This window comes from Chiroxiphia lanceolata, chromosome 1, assembly GCF_009829145.1.
Source record: "Chiroxiphia lanceolata isolate bChiLan1 chromosome 1, bChiLan1.pri, whole genome shotgun sequence".
NCBI lineage: Eukaryota > Metazoa > Chordata > Aves > Passeriformes > Pipridae > Chiroxiphia > Chiroxiphia lanceolata.
In genome coordinates, this window is record NC_045637.1 from 155220114 (window position 1) to 155244473 (window position 24360).

The 24360-nt window shown below is 57.2% G+C and overlaps 1 protein-coding gene across 1 annotated transcript in view; it reads left to right on the forward strand.

The window, feature by feature from the left end:
- Window positions 1-259: 259 nt before the first annotated feature.
- The window catches only part of NBEAL2 (neurobeachin like 2), a 44998-nt gene continuing 20897 nt past the window's right edge, over window positions 260-24360 (forward strand). Inside the window, exons 1-16 of the mRNA XM_032707750.1 lie at window positions 260-323; window positions 7661-7749; window positions 8662-8826; window positions 10706-10787; window positions 12655-12776; window positions 12913-12995; window positions 16207-16292; window positions 18564-18834; window positions 19685-19791; window positions 20938-21015; window positions 21115-21198; window positions 21318-21416; window positions 22895-23466; window positions 23555-23687; window positions 23769-23888; window positions 23969-24299. Of these exons, the coding sequence (XP_032563641.1) occupies window positions 273-323; window positions 7661-7749; window positions 8662-8826; window positions 10706-10787; window positions 12655-12776; window positions 12913-12995; window positions 16207-16292; window positions 18564-18834; window positions 19685-19791; window positions 20938-21015; window positions 21115-21198; window positions 21318-21416; window positions 22895-23466; window positions 23555-23687; window positions 23769-23888; window positions 23969-24299 (2473 nt within the window). The 5' untranslated portion in view covers window positions 260-272. The remainder of the gene's footprint in view (window positions 324-7660; window positions 7750-8661; window positions 8827-10705; window positions 10788-12654; window positions 12777-12912; window positions 12996-16206; window positions 16293-18563; window positions 18835-19684; window positions 19792-20937; window positions 21016-21114; window positions 21199-21317; window positions 21417-22894; window positions 23467-23554; window positions 23688-23768; window positions 23889-23968; window positions 24300-24360) is intronic.

A 24360-nucleotide genomic window follows, 5' to 3' on the forward strand; every position in this document is an offset into this window, starting at 1 on the left:
CGGGGGGGGGGTTTATCTCCCCTCCCCCAGCCCCGTTTTACCTTGGGCAGGTGAAAGAGGGAGGAGAAAGGAGGGCTGGGGATGGGAAAAGGGGTGGGGAAGGGGTGCCCCGGGCAGGTGGAGGGTGGGGATGGGATGGGTGGAGGTGCTGGGGGGGGGGGGTGTGATGTCCCCGCCCCCCCCCACACCTGGGGGAGGTCCCAGCGCTGGGGGGGGGTTTAGGGGGGTTTTGGGGCGGAGCTGCAGCTCGTCCCGAGCCGTGCCGGCCCGGCATGGCTTCCCGGGAGCGCCTCTGCGAGCTCTGGATGCTTTACTTCGCCAAGGTGAGCTGGGCACCGCACCCCCCTGCCGGGGGGCAGCTGGGGAGGGGGGCACCCCTGGACCCCCATCCCCCCCGCTGGCTGTGTCCCCTCCACACCCGCCCCTACCCCCCTATTTGGGGGTGCTGCACCCCCCCCCCCATTGCTGCATTCCGGGACCCCCCCTTTGTGCCCCCCGTCACCCCCCTTTCACCCCACTGGGGCATCCCGGGGGGTCGCGGACCCCCCTCCGTGTATCCCCCCCTTTATATCCCTCCCCTTCCATGTGTATCCCCCCCCGGACCCCCTTATGACATCCCGGGGGTCCCCGAACCCTCCCGGTCGAGGGTCGTGGCCCCCCGAGCCCCGCGACACCCCCGTGTCCCCCCCTTGTGCCACCGCGTGTCCCCCCCCGATATCCCGGGGGTCCCCAAACCCCCCGCACCCCCCCCGGCACATCCCGCCCCTCCTTTCCCACCTTTCCCGGGGGGGTTTGGGGTCCCCCCACCCCTCCAACACCCACCCGGGCGGTTCGGGGGGTCCCTTATTCCCACCCGGGAGGTTTGGGGGGTCCCTCCCCCCCTCCCCGGCAGGTTTTTGGGGGGGTTTTTGGGGGTGTCCGTGTCCCTGCGCCACCGCCCGGCGACAGGTGCGGCCGCGGTGACATTGGAGCGGCGACAGGGTGGGGACAAGGGGGGTCCTGGCTCTGCAGGGGGGGGGTTGTCCTGCGCTTGGGGACCCCCCCAAAAACCTCCCTGGCACCGCCACCCCCTCCCTCTGCCCTCGGGGGTCGCGGGGGGAGGTCCCACCCCGAGACTCCCTCGTGTTTTCTCCTTAATTATCCCATTATCCCAATGGAGGGGCGGGTCCGGGGGGCGGGTCCCGTGTCACCGCCCACCCCCCGTGTCACCACCCCCCCCGTCCCGGTGTCACCCCCCCCACACACACACCGCTGTGCCCGCGCGTTGGGGTGACCAGGTGGGGTTTGGGGGGGAAAGGGTTTATTCCTGCCCCAAAATCCCGCTGTGACCCCGGGATGTGCAGGGATGGGCACCCCGGTGCCAGCTGGGGGTGGGGACACCCGTGGGGGCTGTCACCTCACCTGGTGTCACCTGGGAGCCACCCCAAAACAGAACCACCCCGAAATACCCCTAAACGAAGCCACCCCTCTTTGGTGGGACACATCTGGGGGGGTCGTGCAGGGACAGGGGCTGTGATGTCGGGGGGGGGGGTGTTGGTGGCACAGGGACAGGTGCCACTGTGTTGGGGTGTCCTTGGTCATATGGGGACAGGTGCCACTCCACTGAGGTGTCCATGGTCACACAGGGACAGGGGCCACTGCATTGGGGTGTCTGTGACCATATGGGGACAAGTGCCACACCACTGTGGTGACCATGGTCACACAGGGACAGGTGCCACAACATTTGGGTGTCTGTGGTCATATGGGGACAGGTGTCACTCTGTTGAGGTGTCTGTGACTGTATGGGGACAGATGCCACACCGTTATAGTGTCCTTGGTCCTACAGGTGCCTGTGGCCATATGGGGACAGGTGCCACACCACTGTGGTGTCCATGGTCACACAGGGACAGGGACCACTGCATTGGGGTGTCTGTGATTGTATGGGGACAGGTGCCACTACATTGGGGTGTCCATGGTCGCATGGGGACAGGGGCCACACCACTGTGGTGTCTTTGGTCACACAGGGACAGGTGCCACACCACTGAGGTGTCCATGGTCATATGGGGACAGGTGTCACTCTGTTGAGCTGTCTGTGATTGTATGGGAACAGATGCCACACCATTATGGTGTCCTTGGTCCTACAGGTGCCACTGCATTGAGGTGTCTGTGGTCATACAGGGACAGGGGCCACTGTGTTGGGGTGTCCATGATCATATGGGGACAAGTGGCACAGCATTGTGGTGTCCATGGTCACACAGGGACAGGGGCCACTGCACTGGGGTGTCTGTGGTCATACAGGGACGGGGCCACTATGTTGGGGTGTCCATGATCATATGGGGACAAGTGGCACACCATTGTGGTGTCTTTGGTCACACAGGGACAGGTGCTACTACATTGGGGTGTCCATGATCATATGGGGACAGGTGCCACACCATTGTGGTGTCCATGGTCACACAGGGACAGGGACCACTGCACTGGGGTGTCTGTGGCCATGTGGGGACAGGGGCCACGACATTGGGGTGTCCATGGTCACATGGGGACAGGTGCCACACCATTGTGGTGTCCTTGGTCCTACAGGGACAGGTGCCACTGCATGGTGTCTGTGGCCATATGGGGACAAGTGCCACACCACTGTGGTGACCATGGTCACACAGGGACAGGGGCCACTACGTTGGCCTGTCTGTGGCCATATGGGGACAGGTGCCACACCACTGTGGTGTCCTTGGTCCTACAGGGACAGGTGCCACTGCATTGGGGTGTCTGTGGTCACACAGGGGCAGGTGCCACACCACTGTGGTGTCCATGGTCACACAGGGACAGGGGCCACTGCATTGGGGTGTCTGTGGCCATATGGGGACAGGGGCCACACCACTGAGGTGTCTTTGGTCACACAGGGACAGGTGCCACACCACTGAGGTGCCCATGGTCATATGGGGACAGGTGTCACTCTGTTGAGGTGTCTGTGACTGTATGGGGACAGGGGCCACTACATTGGGGTGCCTGTGGCCATATGGGGACACGTGCCACACCATTGTCATGACCACGCTGCTATGGGGACACGTGTCACGCTGCAGGGGTGTCTGTGGCCATATGGGGACACATGGCACACCTTGGAGGGGCTCATGGCTGTGTGGGGACAGGGGCTGTCATGAGCTGTAAGGTCAAAAGGGGTCAGGTGTCACACTGTCCAGGTGTCCCTGCTCATATGGGGACAGGTGCCACTCCATCAGGTGTCCCTGCTCATATGGGGACAGGTGCCACTCCATCAGGTGTCCCTGCTCATATGGGGACAGGTGCCACACTGTCCAGGTGTCCACGGTTGGGTGGGGACAGGTCCCACAGCATCGAGGTGTCTGTGGTTGTGTGGGGACATGGGCCATGCCATCGAGGTGTCTCCTGTTGTGTGGGGACAGGTGCCACTATCCTGGGGTGTCTGGCCACATGGGGACAGGTGCCACACTGTCCAGGTGTCCCTGGTTGTATGGGGGACACATGCCACACTATTGAGGTGCCTGTGGTTGTGTGGGCACAGGTGCCACTACCTTGGGGGGTCTGTGGCCATACAGGGACAGGGGCCACACCACTGTGGTGGCCATGGTCACATGGGGACAGGTGCCACAGTGTCGGGGCATCTTTGGCTGTGTGGGGACAGGTGCCACCATGTCGAGGTGTCTGTGGCCATACAGGGACAGGGGCCACCCCACTGAGGTGTCTGTGGTCTTGGAGGGACACGTGTCCTGCCAGCGAAGTGTGGTGATCACAGGGGGACAGGTGCCACCCCTTCGAGGGGTCCCTGGTCCTGTGGGGACAGCTGCCACTCCCTCAGGTGTCCCTGGTCCTGTGGGGACAGGTGCCACTCCCTCAGGTGTGTGTGGTCCTGTGGGGACAGGTACCACTCCCTCAGGTGTCCCTGGTCCTGTGGGGACAGGCGCCACTCCCTCGGGTGTGTGTGGTCCTGTGGGGACAGGTGCCACTCCATCAAGTGCCCGTGGTCCTGTGGGGACAGGCGCCACTCCCTCGGGTGTGTGTGGTCACACAGGGGACACAGATGTCTGTGGGTGGCACTCCCTCGGGTGTGTGTGGTGGCACAGGGACAGGTGCCACCTGTCAGGGTGTGCCCACTCCACGGGGTGGCCGTGCCACCCCTGAGGGGCACCGGGGACAAGGCAGGACCTCGGTGTCACCCCCCTGTCACACATCAAAACCCTCTGACCTTCGCCGTCGTGATGTCCCCAAGCCCCTGGCGAGGACGAGGCTGGAGTGTCACCTCGGTGGCAGTGCCACCTCGATGGCAGCACCCCTGTCACTGTCCCCTCCCCGGCTGGTGACACCGGATGAGGGCAGCGCTCCGGGAACGGCCGCGTTATCTCTGTGGCTTCAAAACGGGACACAGCGCGTGTCCCCAGGGGTGGCAGGGACAGGGATGGCCCCGGTACTGACAGGGATGGGGATGTCCCCAGGGATGGCAGGGACATCGGTGTCCCCAGGGGTGGCCCTGCCATGCCGAGGCTGTACCAACCGTGTTGTCCCACCCCCCAGATGGGATGGCAGGAATGTGATCCCCCCGCTGTGACCCTGCGACCCTCAGTGGCGGGCAGGTGACAATGCGGTGGCTTTGTCCCCGGCCCCGTTCCGGGCGCTCCGTTGCTCCCGGCCCTGGCCCGGCATTCCCGGCCCGGCATTCCCGGCCCGGCATTCCCGGCCCGGCATTCCCGGCCTGGCATTCCCAGGCGGCTCCGCGCTGGAACAGCCAAAGCCACCCAACAGGCTCTGCCAGCCGGGACCGGCTGGGACAGGCACCGACGGCTGGCACGGGCACCCGCGGGGACGGGGCGGGCACCGGGAATCTTGGGACGCCGGGAATCTTGGGACACCGGCTCCAGGTGCTCGGGGAATTTGGGGACTCCAACTCCAGGTGGGTGCACGGGGAATTTTGGGATGCTGGCTCCAGACGGGCTCTTGGGGAATATTGTGGTGCTGAGAACTGGCAAACTCATCGCTCCGCGGTTGGTGAGGGCAGGATTGGGGTTGTGTTTCCCGAGAATACCGGGATAAAACACCCCGTGCTGGCACCCTGGCGATGCCGTCGCCCCTCGTGCCACATGGAATTTTGGGATGTCAGCTCTGGGTGGGTGCCCAGGGAATTTTGGGATGTCAGGTCCAGGTGGGTGCTCAGGGAATTTGGGACACCAACTCTGGGTGGGTTCTCAGGGAATTTGGCCACCGGCTCTGAGTGAATGCACGGGGAATTTTGGGATGCCGGCTCTGGGTAGGTGCTCAGGGAATTTTGGACACAGGCTCTGGATGAGTGCACAGGGAACTGGGGAGACCAGCTCCAGGTGGATGCTCAGGGAATTTTGGGATGTCAGCTCCGGGTGGGTGCTCAGGGAATTTTGGGATGTCAGCTCCGGGTGGGCGCTCAGGGAACATCGTGGTGCTGAGAACTGGCAAACTCATCACTTCTACACTTCCCAGCTCCCTGGTGTGGTGAGGGCAGGATTGGGGTTCTATTCCCAGGGAATACCGGGATAAACCACCCTGTGCCGGCGTCCTGGCGATGCCATCGCCCCTCGCGGCCGCAGCGGGACCTGGGGCACGGCCCGGGTGGGCACTGGGGGTCCCCCCGTTGTCCCCCCCGTGTCCCCCCCCGTGTCCCCCCGGTTCCCGGTGCCCCCGGCGCGGGCGGAGGAAGCGCCGTTGGGGCCGCGGGTGACTTGGCACTTCCTGACGCTCTGGGGCTTTTTTTTTTTTATTTTTGGTGGCTTTGCACAAGCGGCAGCGGCGACAAAACGGGGGGGCCCTACAATAACACCCCAAGCCCCTCCCCCGGCCCTGTTCCGGCCGTGCCGGGCCCGCTGCGGCAGCGCCCGGGGCATGGAGGGCACCGGGCACGCCCGGGGGCAGGTACCGGGATCATCCCCAGGGATGCGGCGCTCGGGGGGGAGCGGCAGGTTTGGGGGGGGAGGCGGGTTTTTTTTGGGGGGGAAACGGGCGGTGACGGGGTTGGGGTGGGGTTTGGGGGGCCCCTCGCGGTCCCCTCTGGCGAGGAGGTGGCTGGGGGAGGGATGGGGGACATTCCGTGCCCGGGAAGTTGGGAGCCGGGGGGGCTGGTCCTCGTGGGAAGAGGGATGTCCCCAAGGGGGGACGGTCCCTGCCGAGGGGGGACACCCCAGGGTGCTGCGTGGGGGTGTGGGGGACCCAAAGGTGTCACAGTGGGGTGCTCAGGGCTGTGGGTGACCCCAAGGTGTCACATTGGGGTGCTCAGGGACATGGGTGACCCCAAGGTGTCACATTGGGGTACTCAGGGACATGAGTGACCCCAAGGTGCTGCATTGGGGTGCTCAGGGACATGGGTGACCCCAAGGTGCTGCATTGGGGTGCTCAGGGACATGAGTGACCCCAAGTTGATATCCTGAGGTGCTCAGGGCTGTGGGTGACCCCAAGGCGTCACATTGGGATGCTCAGGGACATGAGTGACGCCAAGTTGATGTCCTGAGGTGCCCAGGGCTGTGGGTGACCCCAGGGTGCTGCTTTGGGGTGCTCAGGGCTGTGGGTGACCCCAGGTTGATGTCCTGAGGTGCTCAGGGCTGTGGGTGACCCCAAGGTGCTGCTTTGGGGTTCCTGGAGACATGAGTGACCCCAAGGTGCCACAATGGGATGCACGAGGCCGGGGGTGACCCCGTGGTGTCACCTTGGGGTGCTCAGGGCTGAGGGTCACCCCAGGTTGATGTGCTGGGGTGCTCAGGTGCTGACGGTGCCACCTTGGGGTTTTTGGGGAAGTGAGTGACCCCAAGGTGCTGCTTTGGGGTTTTTGGGGAAGTGGGTGATCCCAGGGTGCTGCTTTGGGGTTTTTGGGGATGTGAGTGACCCCAAGGTGCTGCTTTGGGGTGCTCAGGGCCGTGGTGACCCCAGGGTGCTCTGGGTGGGGGTGCCCAGCCCGGGGTGAGTGGCTGAGGTCCCCGGTGTCACCGATGTCACCACTGTCACCACTTGTTGCACAACCTCGGGTGGTGTTGGGGGGGGGAGGCTCTGCCCTGATTGGCTGGTGCTGCATTTAGGGGACAGGTGCTCTGTGAGCTGATTGGTCAGCGAGTCCACAGGTTGTGCTGCTCTGGGTTCTGATTGGCTGGTGGCTCCACAGCTTGTGCTCATTGGCCAGCAAGTTCCCACAGGTTGTGCTGCTCTCAATGCTGATTGGTCAGGAGCTGCTGACCAATTGGTTGTGCTGCTCTGGCACCTGATTGGTCGGCGAGTCCGCAGGTTGTTCTTACTCTGGGTTCTGATTGGTTCAGCATCTGCGCAGGTTGTGTGGCTCTGGGCTCTGATTGGTCAGGAGCTCTACAGGTTGTGCTGGTCTGGGCTCTGATTGGTCAACAAGTTCCCACAGGTTGTGCTGATTGGTCAGCAAGCTCCCACAGGTTGTGTGGCTCTGGATGCTGATTGGTCAGTGAGTCCACAGGTTTTGTTTCTCTGGGCTCTGATTGGTCGGTGGCTCCCAGCATTGTGGTCACACCCCAGCCCCTATTGGCCAGCTGCTCCTGAGGGGGCGTGGCTTGATTTCTCTGGCTGCTGATTGGCTGATGGATGCAGGGCGGGGCTCAGGGTGGTCTGTGATTGGCCAGGGCGGGGCTCGGGGTGGTCTGTGATTGGCCAGTGGCTGCAGCCCCTCCCTCCCCCGCAGAAGGACGTGTCGTACCTGCAGCAGTGGCTGGAGAACTTCGTCATGAGCTTCGAGAGGGTCATCGCCCTGCCCTCGCTGGAGCCCCGCAGGTCAGGGACCCCCAGCACCCGGGGGGACACCCCAGCACCCCTGAGGGACCCCCACCAGCACCTCTGCGTGACCCCAAGCACCCCCTGGGTGACAACCCCCAGCCCTCTTGAAGGAGCCCCCAGGATCCCTGGGTGACCCCCTCCCATAACCTCTGAGGGACCCCCAGGATCCCTGCATGACCCCCAGCACCTCTGGGGGACCCCCAACATCCCTGCTTGGCACCCCTCTGGGTGACCCCCCCCTCCATCACCCCTGATGGACACCCCTCCCAGCACCCCTGAGTGACCCCTCCCAGCACCCTTGGGTGACCCCCAGGACCCCTGAGTGACCCCTCCCAGCACCCTTGGGTGACCCCCAGGACTCCTGAGTGACCCCTCCCAGCACCCTTGGGTGACCCCCAGGACTCCTGAGAGACCCCACAGCACCCCTGAGTGACCCCCCCAAGCACCCCTGGGTAGCCTGGGTGACCCCCAGAACCCCTGAGGGAAGCCCTCCCAGCCCCCCTGGGTGACACCCCCCCCAGTGCCACTGAGGGGACCCTGCAGGACCCCTGAGAGACCCCCCAGCACCCCTCCCTGACCCCCAGGACCCCCGGGTGACACTCCCAAGCACCCCTGCAGGACCCTCAGCCATCCCTGGGTGACACCACCCCCCCCAGCACCCTCGAGTGACCCCCCCGAGCCCCCCCTGGCACCCCTGGGTGCTGTGTGCGTGACACCCTGTGTGTGGGGGGGTGCTGTCACTCAGTGTCACTCACCCTAAATTCGGGCTTTGCCAAATTTGGGCTCGTCCTGTCCCGGCTCCTCCGCCCCCGGTGGTTTCCCCCATCCGGTGTGAGCCGGGGGGGCTGTGAGGGTTGTGGGGGTTGTGGGGGCTGTGGGGTCACATCCTGTGCCCCCCTCCCCCCCCAGGCCGGAGGAGGCGGTGTCGGAGATCCCGGTGCTCCCTCGGGAAGTGCTCCAGGTGCTGATCCAGAGGCTGGGCCAGAGCGTGGCCCTGATCCCGCGGGAGGAGGGCGGGGGGGCCGGGCTGGGCCAGGCCCTGCTGCTCCTCAAGTTCTTCAGCATCATCTGCAGGTGGGTGACACCCCCCCGAGGTCACCCCGACCCCCCCCATGGCCCCCTCCGGCCTCCCGTTCCCATTCCAGTCATTCCCGTTCCCATCCCAGAGCAGCAGGATCTGGGGCAGCCCCACAGACACCCCCATCTCTTGGTCCTGTGCCCCCCCCCAAAAAGGGAAGAACCCCCTCTTTGAAGGGACCAAACTGGTCCCAGTGGTGCTGGTCCCAGTTTGCCACGGTCCCAAAGCATCGTGGTGTCCTGTGGGATGCACACCCTGCTCCCCAAAAGCAGAGCATCCCCAAAAACACAGCATCCCAAAAAACAAAGGGTCCTTTCCTGAGATGCATCACCCTCCCCCCAGGAAATCCCAAAACACGACATTCCTCCCCCAAAAAGCACATCATCACCCCCCTGAAGTGCATCAGATCACCCCAAAACACAGGATTTACCCCCCCCCCAAATCGTGTCACCCCTCTCAAAGTGCATCACACCCCCCAAAAGTGCATCATCCCACCCCAAAGTGCATCATCATCCCCCTAAAGTGCATCAGATCATCCCAAAACACAGGATTTACCCCCCCCCAAATCGTGTCACCCCTCCCAAAGTGCATCACACCTCCCAAAAGTGCACCTTCCCCCCCCCCCCCCCCAAAAGCATCATCATCCCCCTAAAGGGCATCAGATCACCCCAAAACACGGGATTAACCCCCCCAAATCATGTCACCCCTCCCAAAGTGCATCATCATCCCCCCCTGAAGTGCATCCCATCACCCCAAAACACAGGATTTACCCCCCCAAATCACATCAACCCCCCTAAAAGTGCATCATCATCCCCCTAAATGGCATCAGATCACCCCAAAACACAGGATTTACCCCCCCAAATCATGTCACCCCCCCCCCAAAACTGCATCATCCCCCCCTTAAAGTGCATCAGATCCAGGACAGGATCTGATTTACCCCCCCCCAAATCATGTCACTCCTCCCAAAGTGCATCATCCCACCCCCAAAAGTGCATCATCCCCCCCACTGAAGTGCATCCCATCACCCCAAAACACAGAATTCACCTCCCCAAATCATGTCACCCCCCCAAAGTGCATCATCATCCCCCTAAAGTGCATCAACCCCCCAAAAAGTCCATCATCCCCCCCCTAAAGTGCCTCCCATCACCCCAAAACACAGGATTTACCCCCCTCAAATCATGTCACCCCCCCCAAAAGTGCTTCATCCCCCTCCAAAAGTGCATCAGATCACCCCAAAACCCAGGATTAACCCCCCCCCAAATTGTGTCACCCCTCCCAAAAGTGCATCACCCCCCACTGAAGTGCATCCCATCACCGCAAAATACGGTAATTACCCCCCAAATCACAGTATCCCCCCCGAAGTGCATCACACCCCCCCCCCCAAAAGTCCAGCGTCCCCCAAAATATGACACCCCCCAAAGGCGGGTCATGAGCCCCCAAAACACAGGAACCCTCCAAAGCCCCAAAACACAGCATTTACCCCCCCCAAATGGCAGCGTCCCACCAGAGTTCGTGACTTTGGGATCCCCATGAAATCCCAGCATTCCGCCCCCAAATCCCAGCATCCCCCCCAATCCCAGCATTCCCCCCCAAATCCCAGCATTCCCCCCAAATCCTAGCCTTCCCCCCCAAATCCCAGCATCCCCCCAAATCCCAGCATCCCCTCAAATCCCAGCATTCCCCCCAAAATCCCATCCCTCCCCTCCCTCCAAAGTGTCGAATCCTCCCCAAAAAGTGCGTCGCCCCGCCCCAAAACACGGCGTTTACCCCGAAAAACACATTATTTACCCCCCAAATCCCATCTGCTCCCCGAAATTTTCCCGTCTCCCCCCCCTCCCGAGGGGAATCCCCCCTTCCCGATGTTTTCTTTCCCAGGAACCCGGAGAACATCCAGGCGGACAAAACTCCGGGATTCCTGGCGGAGGTGCTGAGGCTGCTGCGGGTCTGCGGGGACAAGGTGGGCACGGGGGCTGGGGGCACTTTTGGGGGGGCAACGGGGCACTTTTTGGGGGGGTGATGCACTTTGGGGAGGGTGCTGTGATTTGGGGGATGCCAGACTTTGGGGGTGATGCTTTTTAGGGGAGCGAAGCTGGGATTTGGGGGGGTAAATCCTGGGGTTTGGGGTGATGGGATGCACTTTTGGGGTTGATGTGCTTTGGGGGGAATGATGCACTTTTGGGGGTTGTGCTGGGTTTTGGGGGATGCTGGGCTTTGGGGCTGATTCTTTTTAGGGGAGTGATGCTGGGATTTGGGGGGGTAAATCCTGAGGTTTTGGGTGATGTGCTTTGAGGGGGAATGAAGTGTTTTGGGGGGATGCTGGGATTTGGGGGCTGATGGGATTTGGGAGGGGGTGATGAAGTTTGGGGGGAGTGCTGTGTTTTGGGGGATGCAGGACCTTGGGGGTGATGCTTTTTAGGGGAGTGATGCTGGGATTTGGGGGGTAAATCCTGGGTTTGGGGGTGATGGGATGCACTTTTGGGGTTGATGTGCTCTGGGGGAAATGATGCCCTTTTGGGGGTTGTGCTGGGTTTTGGGGAATGCCAGACTTTGGGGGTGATGCTTTTTAGGGGAGTGAAGCTGGGATTTGGGGGGTAAATCCTGGGGTTTGGGGTGATGGGATACACTTTTGGGGTTGATGTGCTTTAGGGGGAATGATGCACTTTTGGGGGTTGTGCTGTGTTTTGGGGGATGCTGGACTTTGGGGGGTAAATCCTGAGGTTTTGGGTGATGTGCTTTGAGGGGGAATGAAGTGTTTTGGGGGGGATGCTGGGATTTGGGGGGTGATGTTTTAGGGGGGAATGATGCCCTTTTGGGGGTTATGCTGTGTTTTGGGGGATGCTGGACTTTGGGGGTGATACTTTTTAGGGGAGTGAAGCTGGGATTTGGGGGGGTAAATCCTGAGGTTTTGGGGTGATGGGATGCACTTTTTTGGGGTGGTGAGGGGTTTGGGTTGGGTACTGCTGGGATTTGAGGGAGGTGATGTGCTTTTGGGGGGGGAATGATGCAGTTTTTTGGGGGGGATGCTGTAATTTGGGGGGATGCCAGATTTCAGGGGGGGTGATGCACTTTGGGGGGATAAATCCTGGGGTTTGGGGTGATATGATGCACTCTGGGGGGCAATGATGCACTTTGGGAGGATGCTGGACTTTGGAAGAATGCTGGAATTTGGGGGGATATTGGAATTTGAGAGGGTGATGCTTTTGGGGGGATGATGCACTCTGGGGGCGATGCTGTGATTTGGGGGGTAAATCCTGTGTTTTGGGGTGATGGGATGCACTTTAGGGGGCTGATGTGCTTTGGGGGGGAATGATGCCCTTTTGGGGGGATAAGTCCTGTGTTTTGGGGTGATGAGATGCACTTTTTAGGGTGGTGCTGCACTTGTGGGGGGGACACTGCAGTTTTGGGGGCTAAACTCTGTGTTTTGGGGCCATGTGATGCACTTTTTAGGGGAGTGATGTCTTTTTGGGGGGGATGCTGGACTTCCTGGGGGTTTATGCACTTCGGGGGGGGTGACGTTTTGATTTGGGGGGGATTCTGTGATTTGGGGGGGGGGTCAGCCCCGTGTTTTGGGGCAACATGAGACATTTTAAGGGGGGAACGATACAGTTTTTGGGGGGGATGCTGCAGTTTTGGGGGGTCGCTGGACCTCGAGGGGGGGGGTGATGCCGTGATTTGGGGGTTAACCCCTGTGTTTTGGGGCGGAGCCGCTGCGCTGAGTGTGCGATGCTTTGTTTTAGGGGCGATGCCGCGCTCCGGGGGGGGCTGAACCAGAGGGGGATTTTTTGGGGGGATTAGGGGGTTATTCCCGCTCCTTTTCCCGGCAGCTGCGGGATGTCCCCGAGGAGGAGCGGGCGCGGGAGCAGCTGGAGAGCGGGATCCTCCACGCGCTGCTCCTCTGCGAGGGCTTCTTCGACCCGCACCAGACCTGGCGGCGGCAGCTCCGCGGGTGAGCCCGGCCCCAAATCCCGCCTCCATCCCAAAATCCCGCCCCCATCCCAAAATCCGACCCCAAAATCCCGCCCCCATCCCAAAATCCGACCCCCCCCCCCATCCCACCGCTTCATCCCTCTCTCTCCTTCCAGGGAATTCATCAGCTCCAAGGAGAAGAGTAAATACAAGTTCGCCCCCGCCCCTTTGCCCCCCGAGTTCGGCGCCTTCTTCCAAGGTAAAGGGGGGCTGGGGTGGGGCTGGGGGCACTGTGGGATCCATAGGGATCCAGGGATAGGGATAGGGGCACTATGGGATCCATAGGGGTGGGGAATATCCAGGGATAGGGGCACTATGGGATCCATAGGGGTGGGGAATATCAGGGATAGGGGCACTATGGGATCCATAGGGATGGGGAATATCCAGGGATAGGGGCACTATGGGATCCATAGGGATGGGGAATATCCAGGGATAGGGGCACTATGGGATCCATAGGGATGGGGAATATCCAGGGATAGGGGCACTATGGGATCCGTAGGGGTGGGGAATATCCAGGGATAGGGGCTGCATGGGATCCATAGGGGTGGAGAGGATAGGGGCACTATGGGATCCATAGGGATGAGGAATATCCCGGAAATGTATATGGGCAATATGGGATCCATAGGGGTGGAGAAAGTCCAGGGATATGGATAGGGGCAGTGTGGGATCCATAGGGGTGGGGAGTATCCTGGGATAGGGATAGGGGCACTATGGGAACCATAGGGGTGGGGAGCATCCAGAGATAGGGATAGGGGCTATATGGGATCCATAACAGTGGGGAGTGTCCAGGGATAGGGATAGGGGCAGTAAGGGATCCATAGGGGTGGAGAGCATCCAGGGATAGGGATAGGGGCAGTATGGGATCCATAGGGATGGGGAATATCCAGGGATAGGGATAGGGGTAGTATGGGATCCATAGGGGTGGAGAGTGTCCAGGGATAGGGGCAGTATGGGATCCATAGGGGTGGGGAGTGTCCAAGGATAGGGGCAGTATAGGATCCATAGGGGTGGAGAGCATCCAGGGATAGGGATAGGGGTGCTATGGGATCCATAGGGGTGGAGGGTGTCCAGGGATAGGGATAAGGGCAGTATGGGATCCATAGGGGTGGAAGGTGTCCAGGAAATGTATAGGGGCAGTATGGGATCCATAGGGGTGGAGAGTATCCAGAGATAGGGGCTGCATGGGATCTATAGGGGTGGGGAATATCCAGGGATAGGGATAGGGGCAGTATGGGATCCATAGGGGTGGGGAGTGTCCAAGGATAGGGATAGGGACAGGATGACATCCATAGGGGTGGAGAGGTAGAGGATGCTGGGGCAGGGATGGGATCCAGGAATATGTGTAGGATCCATGGAGAGATGTGGGATTCAGGGGCAGGTATAGGATCCAAGGATAAATAAAGGATCCTGTACCTGCTCCAGGTCATCCTATACCTGTCCCTGGGAATATGGGATCCTATACCTGCTCCAGGATTGTTATATGATTCCAGGGACAAATATAGGATCCTGTACCTGCTCCATGATATTCTATATCTGTTCCTGGGAATATGGGATCCTGTACTTGCTGCAGGTTATCCTATACCTGTCCCTCAGAATATGGGATCCTGGACCTGCTCCATGATATCCTATATCTGTCCCTGGGAATATGGGATCCTATACATGGTCCAGGATTGTTATATGATTCCAAGGACAAATATAGGATCCTGATACCTGCTCCATGATATCCTGTACCTATTCCTGGGAATATGGGATCCTGTACCTGCTCCATGATATTCTGTATCTGTTCCTGGGAATATGGGATCCTGTACCTTCTCCAGGTCATTCTGTACCTGTCCCACAAATATAGGATCCTATACCTGCTCCATGATATCATAAACCTATCCCTGGGAATATGGGATCCTGTACCTGCTCCAGGATTGTTATATGATTCCAGAGCAAATATAGGATCTGGTACCTGCTCCAGGTTATTCTATACCTGTCCCTGGGAATATGGGATCCTATACCTGGTCCAGGATTGTTATATGATTCCAAGGGCAAATATAGGATCCTATACCTGCTCCATGATATCCTATACCTATTCCTGGGAATATGGGATCCTGGACCTGCTCCAGATTATCCTATACCTGTCCCTGGGAATATGGGATCCTACACCTGCTCCAGGATTGTTTTATGATTCCAAGGGCAAATATAGGATCCTATACTTGCTCCAGGTTATCCTATACCTGTCCCTGGGAATATGGGATCCTGTACCTGCCCCAGGATATCCTATACCTATTCCTGGGAATATGGGATCCTGTACCTGCCCCAGGATATCCTACACCTGCCCCACACGTCCCAGCAACAGGAGCAGGATCCTACAGCAGGAATGAAGTCCTGCACCACCTGGGAACCCACAAAAATCAACACAAAGGGGATTTTTTTTCCGGGGAAGCCCCAAAAACCCCCTTTCGGAGGCAACAACCGTTGCAAAAAATCCCCTAAAACTCCCCCCACCCCGTAAATCCCCAAGGGACCCTGATTTTTGAACAAACCCCCATTTTTGGGGGACAAAAATCCCTCATCTGGCACAGCCAGAGCTGGGAAATCTTCATCTTCTCCATCATCACCAAGGTCCAGCACCAACATGGGGTGGATTTGGGTTAAAAGGGGATTTTTTCCCCTATTTTTTGGGGTGCAAAGGAATTTTTCCCCTTTTCTTTTGGTTTGAAAAAGAGATTATTTTTTTTTTCCCCCTATTTTGGGGGGTTGCAGAAAAATTTTTACCCTCTTTTTTGGGGTAGAAAATGGATTTTTCCCCTATTTTTTGGAGGTAGAAAAGGGATTTTCCCCCTATTTTTTTGAACAGTAAAGGAATTTTTCCCCCCTTTTTTTTTGTGATACAAAGGTAATTTTCCCCTATTTTTCTGAGTTGAAAAGGGATGTTTTTCCTTATTCTTTGTATTGAAAAGGGATTTTTTTTTTCCCTGTTTCTTGGGTTGAAGTGGGTTTTTTTCCCCTATTTTGGGGGGTACAAAGGCAATTTTTTCCCTATTTTTTGGGGTACAAAGGCAATTTTTTCCCTATTTTTTGGGGTACAAAGGCAATTTTTTCCCTATTTTTGGGGGTACAAAGGCAATTTTTTCCCTATTTTGGGGGGTACAAAGGCAATTTTTTCCCTATTTTTCAGGGTACAAAGGCAATTTTTTCTCTATTTTTTCAGTCTGAAAGAAGATTTTTTCCCTATTTTTTTAGTTTGAAAAAAGCATTTTTCCCCTAGTTTTTTGTGAGTTAAAAAGGGATTTTTCTCCTGTTATTTTGTGCAGAAAAGGGATTTTTTTTTCCCTATTTTTTGGGGTAGAAAAGGGGGTTTTTCCCCAATTTTTTTTACTGTTGACTCCTCAGATTAACCCATTCCCTCCTCCTCCCCACAGAGAGTTTCCAAGCAGGAAAAGAGCTCCCTGAGTCACTCCAGCTCCGACTGATCCATCTTTTTGGAGCCATCCTCTCTGGCTCCAAGGTAATTTTAAGGAGGGGGAGAATTGGGATCATCATTCCAGGCATAAAACCCCAAAGGCTGGAATTAAACCAGGGATTTTTTCAAAGCTTTTCAAAATCATACTTAAAATTCCAGCCCTGAATCCGGGTGGGATCAGCTTAAAAACCATTAAATCATTGAATTACGTAACTAAATTTAGTAAAATAATAAAACAAGTAAGGAAAAAGATTAAATTAAAAAATTAAGTTAAAGAATTCAATAAAATAGTTAAGTTAAATACTTAAATTAAGTAAAATAATTCCATGAAATTATGAAAACCAATAATCAGATTAAGTAAAATAATTCAATAAAATAATGAAAACCAGTAATTAGATTAAGTCAAATAATTCAATAAAATAAGGAAAATTATTAAATTAAAAAAAATAAATTAAATCATTAGGTTAAATAAAATAATTCAATAAAATAGTTAAGTTAAATAATTAAATTAAGTAAAATAATTCAATAAAATAATGAAAACCAGTAATTAGATTAAGTCAAATAATTCAATAAAATAAGGAAAATTATTAAATTAAAAAAATAAATTAAATAATTAGGTTAAATAAAATAATTCAATAAAATAGTTAAGTTAAATAATTAAATTAAGTAAAATAATTTAATAAAATAATGAAAACCAGTAATCAGATTAAGTCAAATAATTCCATAAAATAATGAAAACCAGTAATCAGATTAAGTCAAATAATTCCATAAAATAATGAAAACCAGTAATTAGATTAAGTCAAATAATTCCATAAAATAATGAAAACCAGTAATTAGATTAAGTCAAATAATTCAATAAAATAATGAAAACCAGTAATTAGATTAAGTCAAATAATTCCGTAAAATAATGAAAACCAGTAATTAGATTAAGTCAAATTATTCCGTAAAATAATGAAAACCAGTAATTAGATTAAGTCAAATAATTCCATAAAATAAGTAAGGAAGAAGATTCAATTAAAAATTAAGTTAAATAATTAGGTTAAATAAAACAATTCAATAAAATAGTTAAGTTAAATAATTAAATTAAGTCAAATAATTCCATAAAATAATGAAAACCAGTAATTAGATGAAATCAAATCATTCAGTTAGATAATTAACTTAAATAATTGAATTAAGCTAAATAAATAAATAAATAAATAAATAAAATAATTCAATTAAGTAAAATAATTCAATTAAGTAAAATAATTCAATTAAGTAAGATAATTCAATTATGGGAAGGTTTGAAGTTGAAGCTGCTGCTTCACCCCCAATCCAGCTCTGGGATGGAGGATGGAAAACTCTTGGATTCATAAATCCGATCGGAAATAAATTTTAATTAACACAGCAATTAAAAATCAATGTGTAATCAATAACTCCAAAATTGGCTTTAAATCAATTTACCCCCTCGGGGTCGGGTGGGTCAGACCCAGAGCCCTGGAGACCTCGGGTTATCTCAGCTCCAGGGTTTGATGTGGTGCCAGGCTCCATGAATCCCATTCCTTCCCTTCTCCATAAATCCCTTCCCGTCTCCATAAATCCCTTCCCATCTCCATAAATCCCTTCCCATCTCCATAAATCCCTTCCCATCCCTTCTCCATAAATCCCATCCCTTCCCAGCTCCATAAATCCCATCCCTTCCCTTCTTCATAAATCCCATCCCTTCCCTTCTCCATAAATCCCTTCCCTTCCCTTCTCCATAAATCCCATCCCTTCCCTTCTCCATAAATCCCATCCCTTCCCTTCTCCATAAATCCCTTCCCTTCCCTTCTCCATAAATCCCTTCCCTTCCCTTCTCCATAAATCCCATCCCTTCCCTTCTCCATAAATCCCTTCCCTTCCCTTCTCCATAAATCCCTTCCCTTCCCTTCTCCATAAATCCCTTCCCTTCCCTTCTCCATAAATCCCTTCCCTTCCCTTCTCCATAAATCCCATCCCTTCCCTTCTCCATAAATCCCTTCCCTTCCCTTCTCCATAAATCCCATCCCTTCCCTTCTCCATAAATCCCATCCCTTCCCAGCTCCATAAATCCCATCCCTTCCCAGCTCCATAAATCCCATCCCTTCCCTTCTCCATAAATCCCATCCCTTCCCTTCTCCATAAATCCCATCCCTTCCCTTCTCCATAAATCCCATCCCTTCCCTTCTCCATAAATCCCATCCCTTCCCTTCTCCATAAATCCCATCCCTTCCCATCTCCATAAATCCCATCCCTTCCTATCTCCATAAATCCCATCCCTTCCTATCTCCATAAATCCCATCCCTTCCCGTCTCCCGACAGCCCAACGCTCTCCAGGCGGTCACCCCGGGGGCGGTGGAAGTGCTGCTGGGGGTGCTCCAGCGGGGCGGGAATGGGAATGCCCCTGGAATGGTGGAGGCCACGCTGCGCTCCCTGGTGTCCGTGGTCCACGTCCTGCACGGCTCCAGCCCCGGCTCCGGCCCCGTGTCCCTGCGGCTCCTCCTGGACGGATATTTCAGGGTCCTCAACTCCCACCTCCCCGCGGCGCCGGAGGCGGCCGGGGGCCTCCTGGGCCTGCGGGTGCTCATGCTGGGTAGGTGCTTTGGGATGGGGTGTGGGATGTGGGATGGGGCTGATCCATGGTCCCTGTCGGCCTGTGGGTGCTCATGCTGGGTAGGTGCTTTGGGATGGGGTGTGGGATGTGGGATGTGGGATGTGACTGGGGCTGATCTGTGCTTCTCATCGGCTTGTGGGTGCTCATGCTGGGTAGGTGGGTGGTTTGGGATGGGGTTTGGGATGTGGGATGTGGCCGGAGCTGATCCATGCTCCCCATGAGCCTGTGGGTGCTCATGCTGGGTAGGCGCTTTGGGATGGGATGTGGGATGTGGGATGGGGCTGATCCGTGGTCCCCATTGGCTTGTGGATGCTCATGCTGGGTAGGTGGGCGCTTTGGGATGGAGTGTGGGATGTGGGATGTGGATGGGGCTGATCCATGCTCCCCATCTGCCTGTGGGTGCTAATGCTGGGTAGGTGCTTTGGGATGGAGTTTGGGATGTGGGATGTGGATGGGGCTGATCCATGCTCCCCATTGGCCTGCAGGTGCTCATGCTGGATAGGTGGGTGGTTTGGGATGGGGTGTGGGATGTGGGATGTGGGATGTGGCCGGAGCTGATCCATGCTCCCCATCGGCCTGTGGGTGCTCATGCTGGGTAGGTGCTTTGGGATGGAGTTTGAAATGTGGGATGTGGCCGGAGCTGATCCATGCTCCCCATCGGCCTGTGGGTGCTCATGCTGGGTAGGTGGTTTGGGATGTGGGATATGGATGGAGCTGATCCTTGCTCCCCATTGGCCTGCAGGTGCTCATGCTGGGTAGGTGGGTGGTTTGGGATGGGGTTTGGGATGTGGGATGTGGCCGGGGCTGATCCGTGCTCCCCTCCGTGCAGACGCCATCCCGGCCATGCTGAGCTGCGAGGACCGGCCGGTGCTCCAGGCCACCTTCCTGAGCAACAACTGCTTCGAGCACATCATCCGCCTGCTCCAGAACAGCACGGTACGGGATGACTCCGGGATGGCCTCCGGGATGGCCTCTGACCTCAGCTCCAGCCTCACCCTTCCTGACTCTGAGTGATCCTGGGACAGGGTGGGACATCCTTGGTGACGCCAGGGTTGGGCCCCTTCACCACCATCCTCACCCTTGCTCGTTCTAAATGATCCCGGGACCGGGTGGGATGTCCCCCCATTCCTGGTGACACCAGTGTTGGGCAACTTCATCTCCATCCTTTCCTGGTTCTAAATGATCCTGGGACAGGGTGGGATGTCCCCCTTGGTGACATCTTCATCTCCATCCTCACCCTTGCTGGTTCTAAATGGTCCTGGGAAAGGTTGGCATGGCCCCCTTGGGAATGTCTTCGTGTCTTCACCTCCATTCTCCTCCTTCCTGGTCCTCAGTGATCCTGGGACAGGGGGGGATGTCCTCCCCCCATTCCTGGTGACACCAGCGTTGGGCAACTTCATCCTTTCCTGGTCCTAAATGGTCCTGGGAAGGGGTGGCATGTCCCCCCTTGGTGACATCCTCATCCCCATCCTTGCCCTTCCTGACCCTAAATGATCCTGGGACAAGGTGATGTGTCACCCCTCCCTTGGTGACACCAGGGTTGGACACCTGCATCTCCATCCTCACCCTTCCTGGTTCTAAATGATCCTGGGACAGGGTGGGATGTCCTCCCCCTTCTTGGTGACACCAGTGTTGGGCAACTTCATCTCCATCCTTTCCTGGCTCTAAATGATCCTGGGAAAGGGTGGCACGTCGCTCTTAGTGACATTTTCATCTCCATCCTCACCCTTGGTGACATCCTTATCTCGATCCTCCCTGGCTCTAAATGATCCTGGGACAGGGTGACTTGTCCCTCCCTCCTTGGTGACACCAGAATTGGGCACTTGCATCTCCATTCTTTCCTGGTTCTGAATCATCCCCATCCTCACCCTTCCATCTTCCTGACCATAAACAATCCTGGGACAGGGTGACATGTCGCCCCTTGGTGACACCTTCGTGTCCCCCCTCGCCCTTCCTGGCCCTCAGTGATCCTGGGGCTGTGTGGCTGTGCTGCAGCAGCTCCCATGGGGTGAGACCCCTCCGAACCCCCTTCCCTGTGTCCCTGTGTCCCCGTGTCCCACTCCCCCCCCCCGTGTCCCACAGCTCTACCTCGGCAGCTCGCGGGAGGCGGGTGAAGCCCGGGACGAGGTTCCCACACGGAGCAGGGATGGTCTGCAGCAGGTACGGGGTAGGGCCACCCCATAACCCGACCCCCAGGCGTGGTGGGGTGTCCCCTCCACCCCAGGGCTCCGCAGACCCACCGTTCCCGTGTCCCTGCAGGGCGGTGCCGGCGGCTCCGACGCCATCGCGGTCCACGCCCTTGGCGTGCTCACGGCCATCATGAGCAACTCGCCCTCGGCCAAGGTGGGCAGCCAGCCAGGGGACACCCCAAAAGCACATGGGTTGGGGTGTTGTCACCTGCCCGGGTGGGCCGGGGTGGGAGCAGCAGGTCCCAGGGGTCCCACGTGTCCGTGTGCTTGCAGGAGGTGTTCAAGGAGCGCATCGGCTACACCCACCTCTACGAGGTGCTGAGGAGCCAAGGGCAGCCCACCCAGCGCCTGCTCCAGGAGCTCCTCAACATGGTGAGCCTTCCCACTTCTCCTCCCTGCTGGGCACTGGTGGTTCCTGACGGATCTCAGCCCCCCCTCCTCACCCCTCAGTTCTCTCCACCCACCAGGGTTCCCATCAGCCTCATCCCAAGGGGTCTTGGGGTCATCTTTAGGTTGGAGTCATGCTCAGCTTTGGGGAGTTTTGAGCCCTTCTGGATGTGGAACTGTTTGTTCTGGTGCTGCTGGACATGGGAGGGTCTCCAACATGCTTCATGCATGACGGTCTCCAACACCTTTGATGCATGGGGGTCTCTGAGATCCTTGATGTACAGAGGTCTCCAAGATGCTTGATGTGTGGAGATCTCCAAGATCCTTGATTCATGGAGGTCTCTGAGATCCTTGATTCATGGAGGTCTCTGAGATCCTTGATGCATGGGGGTCTCCAAGAATTTTGATGCATGGGGGTCTCCAAGAATTTTGATGCATGGGGGTCTCCAAGAATTTTGATGCATGGGGGTCTCCAAGAATTTTGATGCACAAGGTGTCCAAATCCTGGATGCACAAGGATCTGCAAAATTCTAGATGTACAGGATCTCCAAAAGCACTGATGCACAAGGGTCTCTCATGTGCTTGATGCACAAGGTCTCCAAAACTCTTGATGCACAGGGGTCTCCAAGACTCTTGGTGAATGAGGGTCTTGATATACTGGATGCATGGGAGTCTCCAGGGGTTTTGATACACAGGAGTCTCCAAGGGGTTTAATGCACAGGAGTCTCCAAGGGTTTTGATGCACAGGAATCTCCAAGGGGTTTGATGCACAGGAGTCTCCAAGGGTTTTGATGCACAGGAGTCTCCAAGGGGTTTGATGCACAGGAGTCTCCGAGGGGTTTGATGCACAGGAGTCTCCGAGGGGTTTGATGCACAGGAGTCTCCAAGGGTTTTGATGCACAGGAATCTCCAAGGGGTTCGATGCACAGGAGTCTCCGAGGGGTTTGATGCACAGGAGTCTCCGAGGGGTTTGATGCACAGGAGTCTCCGAGGGGTTTGATGCACAGGAGTCTCCGAGGGGTTTGATGCACAGGAGTCTCCGAGGGGTTTGATGCACAGGAGTCTCCGAGGGGTTTGATGCACAGGAGTCTCCGAGGGGTTTGATGCACAGGAGTCTCCGAGGGGTTTGATGCACAGGAGTCTCCGAGGGGTTTGATGCACAGGAGTCTCCGAGGGGTTTGATGCACAGGAGTCTCCGAGGGGTTTGATGCACAGGAGTCTCCGAGGGGTTTGATGCACAGGAGTCTCCGAGGGGTTTGATGCACAGGAGTCTCCAAGGGGTTCGATGCACAGGAGTCTCCGAGGGGTTCGATGCACAGGAGTCTCCAAGGGGTTCGATGCACAGGAGTCTCCAAGGGGTTTGATGCACAAGGTCTCTGCTTCCAGCTCAGGGTGACCTGGGGGATGGTCCAACCCTCTCCACAGGGTCGGAGCTGCTCCAAACACCTCTCGTGTTCCAACAGGCAGTGGAGGGCGACCACAGCTCCTTCCCGGTGCGTCCCATCCGCAACGAGCAGCCCCTGCTGATCCTGCTGGCCTGGCTGCCGGTGCTGGAATGCCGGGATCTCCAGGTCTTCCTGTCGGGGTGGCTGCGGCGGCTCTGCGAGGCCTCCCTGCCCAGCCGCCTCACGTGCGTCAAGGCCGGCATGGTGGGCTCCCTGCTGGGCGCCCTGGGCACCGAGCCGGCGCTGCCCACCGCCTGCTCCCAGAACCTGCTGGAGCTGCTCCGGGCGCTGGGCAGCCTGTCCATCCGGCCCGGGGAGCTGCGGCAGCTGCTGCGGCTGCTGCGGCACGAGCGGGGCCGGGGGCCTCATCCCTACGTGTGTCCCGTCATCCGGGCGCTCTCGGGCATGGCCAGGGCAGAGGGGCCCCCCCGGGCGCTGCAGAGCTTTGACCTGAGCCCGGGCATGGCCGGGATCATGGTGCCCACCATCCAGAAGTGGCCCGGAGGGGCCTTCGCCTTCCACGCCTGGGTGTGCCTGAGCGAGGAGGAGCTGGAGCCGCCAGCGAGGCCCAAGAGGAGGCAGCTCTACAGGTGATGGTGGATGGAGGGGCTGAGAGGGGCTGAGGTGAGGATGAGGAGGGGCAGCACCACCATCCCCACCGTTTTTCTCCTCCACCAGCTTCTTCACGGCTGGGGGGACGGGCTTCGAGGCGTTCTTCACCGCCGGCGGCGTGCTGGTGGTGGCCGTCTGCACCAAGAAGGACTACATGACCGTGGCCTTACCGGAGTTTGCCTTCAACGACTCGGCTTGGGTGAGCGTCGTCCCCGTCCCTGTCACCACCGGGGGGGCAGTGAGGCCACCAGGCCGCCCTGACCCCCCTCCCTGCCCCCAGCACTGCGTGGACATCGTGCACGTGGCCGGGCGCCGGCCCTTCGGCCAGAACGTCGTCAGCGTCTACGCCGACGGGCACCTGCGGAAGACGGCGCAGCTCCGCTTCCCCTCCCTCCACGAGGTGAAGGACCCCCCCCCCGACCCAGCCAGACCCCTCCCCGTGGATGATGGGGGCCTGAGCGAGACCCTTCTCCCTTCCAGTCCTTCACCTCCTGCTGCATCGGCTCCGCGGGGCACCGGACCACCACCACGGCTGCCACGGCCACCAGCCACCCGCCGGCACCCCACGGCCCAGAGCTGGTCTTCCCCTCACACCCTGTGCTGGGACGCTCCCAGTCTGTCCCTGCCACCCTCGGCCCCCACTCTTGGACCCCCACTCAGCTGCCCACGGAGGGGGTGGTGGCCACCACGGCGGCCGGGAGCCAGGACATGGAGTGGGGCAGCCCCACCTCCCTGGAGGGTCACCTGGGCTCCGTGGCCATCTTCTGTGAGGCTCTGCAGCAGGCCCAGGTCAAGGCTCTGTTCTGTGCAGGTACATGGGGGATGTCCACACAGGTGCTGGTGGCAACCGGGGTCTCCTCCACCGTGTCCCA